Below are 10,505 nucleotides of genomic sequence, written 5' to 3'. Positions count from 1 at the left end.
GTATTAATTTCCTTCCAGCGATGCCAGGGAATGGCACTTTTAAGAAAGATTGTTTCAAATTAACCATGCATGTAAAGATTTTAGTGGTGCCTTCATTAAAGCGCTTAAGACGGACATACAAATAAACATTTACTATATATTTGCCTAGGAGCATAAGGTATAGTATATTAATATACAATTTCCATGTGAACGCTTTACATCTAAGAATATGCTTTGCGAAGTACCATGTATTCACTCGGTTAAATGTGCCTCACACGTCATATGATGTTAGAAAACGACACAAACGCGTGTCATCGGAACTAATTTATTAAACATCACATAGAGGTAACTAATGTTATTATCAACAAGTGATAGACTTTAACATAATAGTTCAAAAGATCTCTGAAAATACAAATATATGAACTCGTCTGATCCAACGAGGAATTAGGCAATATAATTGCAAATGTGCTTAGCTGCCAAATTTTATCTCGGTACAGTATTTAATAATATTAATGTCAAACATCATACTAGTTCAAATGTAGAACGACTTATCCACTTACTGTACTTTCCTATAAACAAAATATCAGAAAACATGCAAATGTCTTCTTAATGAAATTGGTGTAAAATTCTACGTTTAATGTTCATAGTGCCCTGATGACACGTTTAGTAAACTACGTTAAAAATAATCCGAAACAAAAAAATGCCCTTTTAAATAACAATGCTTCAATGTTAATTATTTACTGGTCATATTGTAAAAAACACAACAAACTACAGAATACAAAATACCAATATTAAAAAAAATGATTGCTATGTACAATTATCAGGAAACTGATAGATCAAAGGTTAATTTTAATGAATATACCTTTGCAGTAATTGTAGATGCATATCATATGCTTGTTTCGTATATAAAGTTGTACAAAACAAACAACATCAACAAAGCAAAACTCAACAACAAGACATAGCAATAACCAATCCTATACGGTTACATCAAGCTATAAACTCAATAACAATGTCGAATAAACCTGGTAATTCTCAAACAGAGTATTCGTCCTAAGACAATATCGAAGAATGTGACTTCATTATAACAGCAAGTCCATTTACATGTTTAGGTCCCAAGGGCTAACAAATGCAGTTTAATGGCATACTACAAAATGAACTGCAATAAATAAGCAATCGTATTTTTTAAACATAGTAAATTTTTTTAAATGTAGAAAAAAAATGCGTTAAACCTTCATTTCACACACATTAAGGAACTATACATGAGAAAGATTGATTTTGATTTTTGTAATGCGGTAAGAAACACAAATAAAGCAAAACTCTGTTAAGTAAGGCATGTCGAAGTCTCAAAAGACTCGCACACATGAGATATATCAATACTAAAGCCCGTAGTAATAATGTCGGCACTCCCATTTCATGTTCGGAGTCCACATTTGAGAACGTATTTGCCACTCCTTTACAAGTTTATTAACTTAAGCAAATACGGTATTATCAGACAGGTAATATATATCCCTTGAAGCAGATCTTTCATTGTGTCAGCACTTTGTTTAATCTATATACATGTATATAGAGAATGACCAAATATAATAATAATACTAATACTAATAGTAATGATGATGATAATGGTGATAATAATGATGGTGACGATAATAATCATAATAAAATACCAATAGCTCAATAGCTCATTTCAAAGCAATAAGGGAGCATAATTAAAACGCCCCTACACCTGTGCTTTTTACAAACGTTCGATATACAATACCCATTACAAGTGAGAGGATACTTTATGTATAACACACTTCTTCAAAAGCTTCGACATTCGTTTCAAACATAATTTAATATGCCTAATATTGAAACAACTTTCAACTATCGTCTGCCTTTACAAATTTAGTCAAACATGTTCACGCTTACCAACAGATTAACAGCAACCTACATACAAGACTAAAAACACCTTAACATTTAAAATAACGTTAAACGTTGTATCATACTATAGAGAAGTCATGACAGAGCTGCAAAATGGGCGCTACAGACTACAGAACTAGATACAATACAATATTATGTAAGTATTGAGGTGTTTAAGTCCACTTCAAAGTCATATCATACCGTAGTCAATACTCCCGCCAAGCAGGATCTAGACGCGTAAGAAACGCGGCGAAGTAACCGGGAAAAGTACGTGAGGTCCCCATTTCCGGTCAAATATTCTTACGCGACCAAACACAAACATAATTCTAAAGAATCGTTGCTGCAATGAAATACAATGCCCTTCATGTCCAAGCGTTTACAAAGCCACGTGATTATGACACGAGACTCTTGTGCCCCAACCCCCGGGCTGTCCACAACTTCGGCCGATCAAGATAATCGACCCATTACCGTAAGACGTTTGCATAGTCCGTAAAGTAGTCCGGTCGTCTATGCCAGTGGTCAAAACGAAGACGACATTGACCTGAAGCTAGGGCAAACCTGCTTGTGGACGCTTACTAAATCCTGAAGATAGTCGCGTTCATTGATGATTTTTTTTATCTCATTCTCTTGAGATTTGTTCTTTTTGTGAATTTGTCTTATCTCCTGAAATCAATTAGAAAGAACATTAATAACTTGCATCAACCATGGGTTCAATCGATTCGTTGAGTTTCTATGTGTCTACTCGAATCAGAACACAACTATAAATGCATTCAAATATAATCGCCAACTCGACGCCTTTCTATATTATAAAAAATACAATCTAGTGAAAGAAAAAGATGTTTTTTCTAAAGTGATTTTGTAAACTACGAACATAAGTAAGCATTTGATTTTCAAACATAGGAAACAATTGCCCCTTACTTCTTCTAGTTCTTCGATGCGCTTGCGTTTCTTTTCTCGGCATCTCTGCGCAGCTAACTTGTTGTTAATTCTTTTCTCTTCGCGTTTCGCCTGCTCTTCAGACGTCAGCTGCAAAATAACGAAATAACATTATATTAGTTTAACCCATAATATACTGCATTTGCGGAGTACTTTGGTTCGATTGGTCATTGTCGGCTCGGGTACTATTTACATGTACACCGGGTACTCTTATGTATACTCTCCTGGGTACGGTAACTATACATCTACGTACCCGGTCGATATAACACTATACCCGAGTTGTATTCCCGACTAAAATCCGACAAAAACTGCATCAGCATGCTTTTTGAGTTCCGCTAATATACAGGCCATTTAGCAGAAATTTGACCTAAATGTGAACATAATTAATGTCAACAAAATAGCCGACAACGACCGATTTAGCGTTAAATTTTCCGGGTACGTTTTAGTATATTTACCGTACCCGGGGTACATGTAAGTATACGTAAGAGTATCCGGGGTACATGTAAGTAGTACCCGAGCTGACAATGTCCATTCGAGCAGTACTTTGCAATCGCTGCTGGACTGATTACGTACATGGATTTCATGCAACAAGAGGATGGTCCTGAATCAAAATGAATGGTATTTTATTAAAGGCAATTAAAATGCTTCTAAGAAAGTACTTGACGCAAATACTTAACAAAATTAAAACTGAAAGGGGGGAATTACCTGTTCAGGTGGTGGAGGCACAAACTCCACTTTCAGGTCGCCCTTTCCTTCGCGGAAGCGCTTCGTCTTGATCGCCATCTTCAGCGATTCCTTAACGACCTTGGGTATGTTACCGCCGTTGCTCGATGGCGACGAGGCCCATGAAGACGCAGTGTCGGGAGTCTTAGGGGCGGAGTAGAGGGTGGCACTGAACGGCGTGTTGGGGACGGTGGTGCAGGAGAACATGGTGTCGCTATCCTGAGTAGACTCGCTCAGCGTCCGGGTGTCGTTGCTATCGCAGGTCAAATATTCCATATAGCCGGCATCCAATGAGTTGGTAACGCTGCCGGCGAAGTTAGTGTCTGGTGGAAACCGGAACACCAGACTGGTTTCGCCGTCTAAATAGGATTCCTCTTCCAGTGTGTTGGAGATGATCACCTGGGTCTCACGAGGCACCTCGCTCTCCACGACAACTTCCTGTAGACACTGGTCATCTGTAAGATGATAGTGAAGGGCTATAAGAAGTTGTAAATACTTCAATACTAAACCATTTGATTTCGATATATAAATATAATTCATCTCTTCAAAGTCATCCGTCTGGAGACAAATTCAATAAGCGCTCGAAAATGATTCTTGAAACTTCAAGTTAAAAAAAATAAACGCATTGATATTCGCCTTAAGATTTTAATACGCTTAAAGTATTATTTAATTGACCAGACTTCATGAACATTTGAACAAAAAAGTATAAAAAGGTAGCATCGCCAACCATTTAAAAAAGAAACTGGGGCACCAACTTTTCATATACCTGTGATCTGTCCCAAGTATGTCCGTTCTCCGCACGGGTCTATGATAGCATCAAGGTTATCCATATCTAGCTGTTGATCACGGTCGTTTGGCGGGGTAAAATACTGGAACTCGTCCAGGATCAAGCTCTGGTCTGCATTTTTTCCGCAGAGGAAGTCGATGAAATCTGACTGTTCGTGCATCACCATGGTAGGATCTGGAAATAGAAAATCGAAGACAATAATGTCAAAGTCATTAAACAATAATGTGTTTTATGGTGTATGGCCAGTGATGCAATTCTCATATTTGACAACAGTCCTCATTGTTTCGCTGAAATAAGCGTTGCAAATTTAAATAAATTAATTCTTAAAGCAACTGTAAACAGTTCGTATGTGTATTACAATGCTTAATAAGCACTGTCTACAAATTCTCAATCCGTGCAGGCCTAATCATCAATACTGTTGTCCTCTTTGAAGCTCGATCGGTTACTGTTTACCTATGTTTACAAATATTTATAAACAAATGTAAACAACATACAACAAGTATAGGCATATTTACAACGGCATATATTATATTCTTTAATAATTCGTTTAAGCAATAAATACGGAAGTTTGTTTCGACATTTATTACTGTGTTTTAATTTATTACACTACGTATAATACACACAGCGAATTTATGAATGAAATTCCGACGACCGCTCCCGTGATTGCAACAAGTTTTACACAGGTCACGCTGTAGAAACATTATCACAAGCTCCTCCCCATGACGTCTTTTGAGCATGCGCAGTGCCGTTGGAAAAACGGTAATTCCCAGATTCAGTCAACCGCGAAAACCACATTCCTCGACCGCAAAACCAAAACACGCGCCCGGCAACAACACTTTTTTGGCCCCAATAGTTCCCATCTCTTGGATGAAAAAACGAAAGGGAAAGAAGAAAAAGGAGAATTGTGTTATTTTAATACGTTGATAATACGTTATCATCTAACAGTAAACGACAGTGATGAATTTCAATGGCAATTTCTCTTTACCGATTCAATTTAGCTGTGTCATCATCATGTATGTAATGGTTAATTGATTGTGCAACATTATTATACTTTTTCACACAAGGTATGATATAAAAATCAAACCCCAACGCCCGTCTTTCTCTTGTTACAAAGATTTTTGCATCCCATATAGTCGATATATACATTGTACTTTTCTCGTGGTTGTGTTAATTATTGCCACTCATCTAACTTATACAAAAGTGACAGACACAGCAAGTTATCCTGTAAGATTGTGTATTCTGGAGTGGCATTAACATGCTGAACATACGCCAAAATCACTGTATGTTTTATCGTCATCGCATGCAAATATACATGCAAATATAATAAACGAAAACTATGTTAATTTATATACTAGAAAATACCTATGAAAAATGTCCGCAAACTTACATTTTAGTCAGGGTTATTTCCGAACACGACAAATTTAAAATGAATAAGTCTAATCCCTATATTTATTTTACACGTTAAATACACCTATTTTGATGTTTCTTCTTCGCTATGCAAACGTTTTCTGAGCGTTGTGAAATATTTTGGTCTATATTTATACATTGACCTCAATGGTTTATTTTTAGACCGGTCACGTGACCTAATTGTAACGCGTAAGGCCACGTCGGCTGTTATGGTCAAAACTAGCTGAAAATGTGACTAATAAGTTAGTTTGCAATATCAAAGCAAAAAAAGAACTGAATTCTGCTTTTCAAAATTAAATTGCAAGCTCCTATCGAGGAAATAACAGATACATCGATCCTGTTGTATTGAATCTATTTTTGGAACAGTACCTCATATGTTTGTACCACGTGATCGGTGAACTCTAAATGAAACGTATAGACGCGTTTCTGTACACGGTGGCAACATGAATCACTTACGTTTGATTTCGCGGGAGACCAAATAGAACATTCGCGAGTTTGCAACAGTAGGCCTATTCGTCTGATAGAATTGGTGCCTTAATACTCAGGAAAATTGATGGTACTTATTTTGAAATGCGATTTACAATAAGCAGTTGTTAAATATTTATTTTATTGTTTATTGTTTTTCTTTACAGTTCTCGTAACCACTTGACATTCAAACATTCGCCAATGAACTCGTCCCTATCACAATTGTTTTCATCAATTCTACATATTATTTTCTTTCGTTCACACATTAAACAAATGTTACCTACAGCTATGGCTTTTTTCCGTTCCGTGCCATAATTATCTTTATACGAGCGTAGGAAAACTACATTGGACCTATAAATTGGTCGTATTATACGACCCTGAATAATTTGGCGAATACAAATATAGGCATTAGTGTCAATGGAATTCGCATTACCTATAACCATATGATCGTGAATTAAGGTTTCGTTTAAAATGACTAATGCTGTCGAAAGGTATCGTACGAATATAAACATTTTTTTGGACACAAACATAAAATTAATTAAAGGCGCATTGTATGCAAATTTCCGCAGCCAATACGTTAGCATATATGTAATAATCAAAATCTCCATCACATCATCATCATCATCATCATCAGCATCATCATCATCATCATCATCATCATCATCATCATCATCATCATCATCATCATCATCATCATCATCATCATCATCAATATCATCATCATCAACATCATCGTCGTCGTCGTCGTTGTCGTCGCCCTTTTCCTCTTCATGATTATCATCCTCATCAAAATTAATGTGATATCAATAATATATGTTCTAGTATTAAAGCGGGTATATACGATTTTTTATATGTGTTTAATTGTAATATATTGATAAAATATGTTACAATAACACAAAATAGGCAAGAAAAATTATACATTAAAGCCGAATTTCATAAAATGCAGCAAAGACAAATTAGCGCCCCGAGCCGATAGTGACGTACATATTTTCCTACAATAACCGAAGCATTCGTCTTTGTATTAGGATCGGAGATAGTGTTGGTGTGTCGTATGAATAGATATCGTGGCAGAAATTCAAATAAACCGTTAAACTAAGTTTAGATGCACATCGTGCATGTATGGTATACATGCTGGCGAATTCGGCTGTACAGCCGTTTTCAATTTCAGAATTAAATATCTGGCTTATTTCGCATTTTTCGACATATGTTCTTCTTAACTTTTATTTTAATTTATATTGAAATATATATATAATAAGTTTTTTACACAGTTTATATAAATTCATAAATATTTGACAAAATCGTATATACCCGCTTTAATAAAAGGGGCGTAGTCCTATATTTAGTTAAACATTTAATAAAGAAACTATAAACCACCAATTAATACGTACAAACTTACAAAGTAACAAATGGGATCCGATACATTTAATGAGTACACGTGTTAAAAAAATTATTAATGTATAACATGACTAGCCATAAGAATAAAATGTATGGTCATTAATATCCCCAAGCATTTGTGGATGTAGCTTTCTGTGGTAAAGAATTATGCTAAGTAAAATTAGCATGTTCATTTAGTAACTTTCACTAGTTTTGAATGTCGTTGTTTTTAGCTGTTGGAGTCAGTCATGCTCGCGTTTGCTTAAGCGCGAGTAAATCACATTACAATAAAATATAGAATTACGAATGGTTTTTCTTGTTTTATTTGCTAATCTTGGTGTGTTTACTCATCTACGTTAAGCGACTGATATTCGTTTGGTTGATTTACCACGCATTGCGTGCGCCCGTGTGTGCCTCTTTAATGTTCCAAAGGTCCACATTTGACTCATTTTAACCATAGGGTCTCGTAAATTGATTTGGTTGTACTGAATGTGCGAATAAAAAAATGGGCACCACCGATCCACGTTGGCGCTTAGTCATATGCGCGATTGTTGACCCGTTTAATATCTTAATTCTGCGACCATGGATTGCTCCATAGAATATTTGGACTGTCTGCAATATGTGGTGTCCGTGTCACGCGCTCGATAAAATTTGGGGTATCGATGACTCAGTATTTCATTTTTCGTTGCACATAGGCTGTGACATATTTATAGCGATTACTATAAGCCTGCCGTAAAATATTCCCGATTCGGTCTGACTTGATTGAATATAAATTATGTTCTTCTTTTCAAAAGAAAAGGTACAAGAGGCGCGGTATAGACGTATTATAAAATAACTGCGATTAGTAAAATCGCATTAATAGTGTGACAACGTTTTACCGCCCCTTGTATTTGAATAGGTATAGCACGTACACGTCCATAATGCATTGCAGGTAACTAACATGTTTGGACATATTCATTTTCAGACGTCTATAGTCTTGTTGGTCAATCGATAGTCTAAGCAGCTTAACCCAATTATGCCTAGCGTCTAGAAAAAGGGCCTTGGCAAACAGCGAAGACCCAGACGAGACGCCGCATGATGCGGCGTCTCATCAGGGTCTGCGCTGTTTGCTTATAGGAATTTCTGTAAGAAATGTTCTATCCATAGAAATAAATATACTAGACATCCCTAATTTTGGAAATAAATTGATCAAATTAAGAAGGATGGGAGAGTTCACTACGCATAAATGGGTTAAACGAGGAACGTCAACAACGGCGGAGTTTCCAAACGTGCATCACGCAGTTGGTTCTACCCATTGAACATGCCATAATTAAGTCAGATGCAAACGTCATTTAGTCATATGGCTTGAACACGAAAGCTTTCAAAACGACGCAAGTTGTGCACGTGGGCAAAGTATACCTTGTTAAGCAAAAGATACAGGAAAAGTAAAATTTTATGTAAAACAATAAGTGGAACTTAGTGCAGAGAGGATAGTCTTCACATTTGCTATTCACAAGGTTACGGGATATTCCATCAAACATTTCATTTGACCGTAAACGGGGCAAAAGAAATATCGCTGAAAGCAGTAAATCTACTGGTTCCTTTCAGTTAACATACTAATGGGGGTTTAAACAGGTTTCCGGTTTACCTGTCGCAAAACCCGGATACAGAGTGAGCATTGATTACCTGCATGTTTTTTTTTTATATTTCATAAGCGTTCGTATTAAATATCCAACGTTTATAACATAGGAATGGCCTGGTCATAAAAGCTGATATGCAAGGCAAATGTAGTAAGACAGATGTTGCGACAATTGTCAAGAAGTACAGTCTTTTTAATATCTCTAGGACGTTATCCATCTAATCAACTTGTAACGATAGTGAAAAAGAACTTGGACACACTTCGTACCAGCTGGGCTTATCAAAACCTAATTCTAATCATCCCAATGTAAACATGCGCGTAACGTATCCCATGTTGTCAAACAATGATTCACTGCGACTAGTCATTTTGTTTGCTGTGTACTGATTAGCAAGTTAAGTGAATCCAAAAACGCTCAAGGTTGATAGGGAACACAGACAGAAAGGTACTATCCATGTCATGTGTTCGCACGGCCCAATGGCAATGATACGTATCCCGCGAAGTTATCTGGTGATCTTCTGTGCGCTTTGAAATTTACGATAATATTAACTTTTTTTGGATCATCCGCTTCATCATCATCATCATCATCATCGTCCTCTTCACAATCGTCGTCATCATCATCGTCGTCATCATCATCGTCGTCATCATCATCATCATCATCATCATCATCATCATCATCATCATCATCATCATCATCATCGTCATCATCATCATCATCATCATCATCATCATCATCATCATCATCATCATCATCATCATCATCATCATCATCATCATCACCATCATCGTCATCGTTATCGTCATCACCACCACCATCATCATCATCATCATCATCATCATCATCATCATCATCGTCATCGTCATCGTCATCACCACCACCATCATCATCATCATCATCATCATCATCATCATCATCATCATCGTCATCGTCATCGTCATTACCACCACCATCATCATCATCATCATCATCATCATCATCATCATCATCATCATCATCATCATCATCATCATCATCATCATCATCGTCGTCGTCGTCATAGTAATCATCATCATCATCATCATCATCATCATCATCATCATCATCATCATCATCATCATCATCGTTATGATTATTATGATCATCATCATCATCATAATGATCATGCCCATCATCATCATCATCATCATCATCATCATCATCATCATCATCATCATCATCATCATCATCATCATCATCATCATCATCAAATACAGCTTCTACTACCACCAACGCTGCATCCACCACTACAACCACCACTATCTCCGCCACTACGTGCAACAAGAAATACCGGTAACTGAACATAT

General features: G+C 36.5%; 1 protein-coding gene across 2 annotated transcripts; it reads right to left on the bottom strand.

Moving 5' to 3' along the window:
• Nucleotides 1–290: 290 nt before the first annotated feature.
• On the bottom strand, nucleotides 291–5,844 carry LOC127875094 (protein FosB-like). Of its 2 annotated transcripts, XM_052419913.1 has the most exons (6): nucleotides 5,709–5,826; nucleotides 4,945–5,183; nucleotides 4,301–4,495; nucleotides 3,517–3,989; nucleotides 2,794–2,901; nucleotides 291–2,538 (listed from the first exon to the last, which is right to left on the bottom strand). In XM_052419913.1, the coding sequence occupies exons 3-6, from the start codon at nucleotides 4,485–4,487 to the stop codon at nucleotides 2,395–2,397; spliced, it is 912 nt and encodes a 303-aa protein (XP_052275873.1). In that variant the 5' UTR covers nucleotides 4,488–4,495; nucleotides 4,945–5,183; nucleotides 5,709–5,826; the 3' UTR covers nucleotides 291–2,394. The 2 variants fall into 2 exon arrangements, with proteins under 2 accessions (XP_052275873.1, XP_052275874.1); XM_052419914.1 differs by lacking the exon at nucleotides 4,945–5,183 and having other exon boundaries at nucleotides 5,709–5,844.
• Between the last annotated feature and the right edge of the window lie 4,661 nt (nucleotides 5,845–10,505).

This window comes from Dreissena polymorpha, chromosome 3 (assembly GCF_020536995.1).
Source record: "Dreissena polymorpha isolate Duluth1 chromosome 3, UMN_Dpol_1.0, whole genome shotgun sequence".
In the NCBI taxonomy this organism is placed as follows: domain Eukaryota; kingdom Metazoa; phylum Mollusca; class Bivalvia; order Myida; family Dreissenidae; genus Dreissena; species Dreissena polymorpha.
The sequence above is the reverse complement of the archived record's forward strand: the minus strand, read 5'-3'. Positions and strand labels throughout refer to the sequence as shown.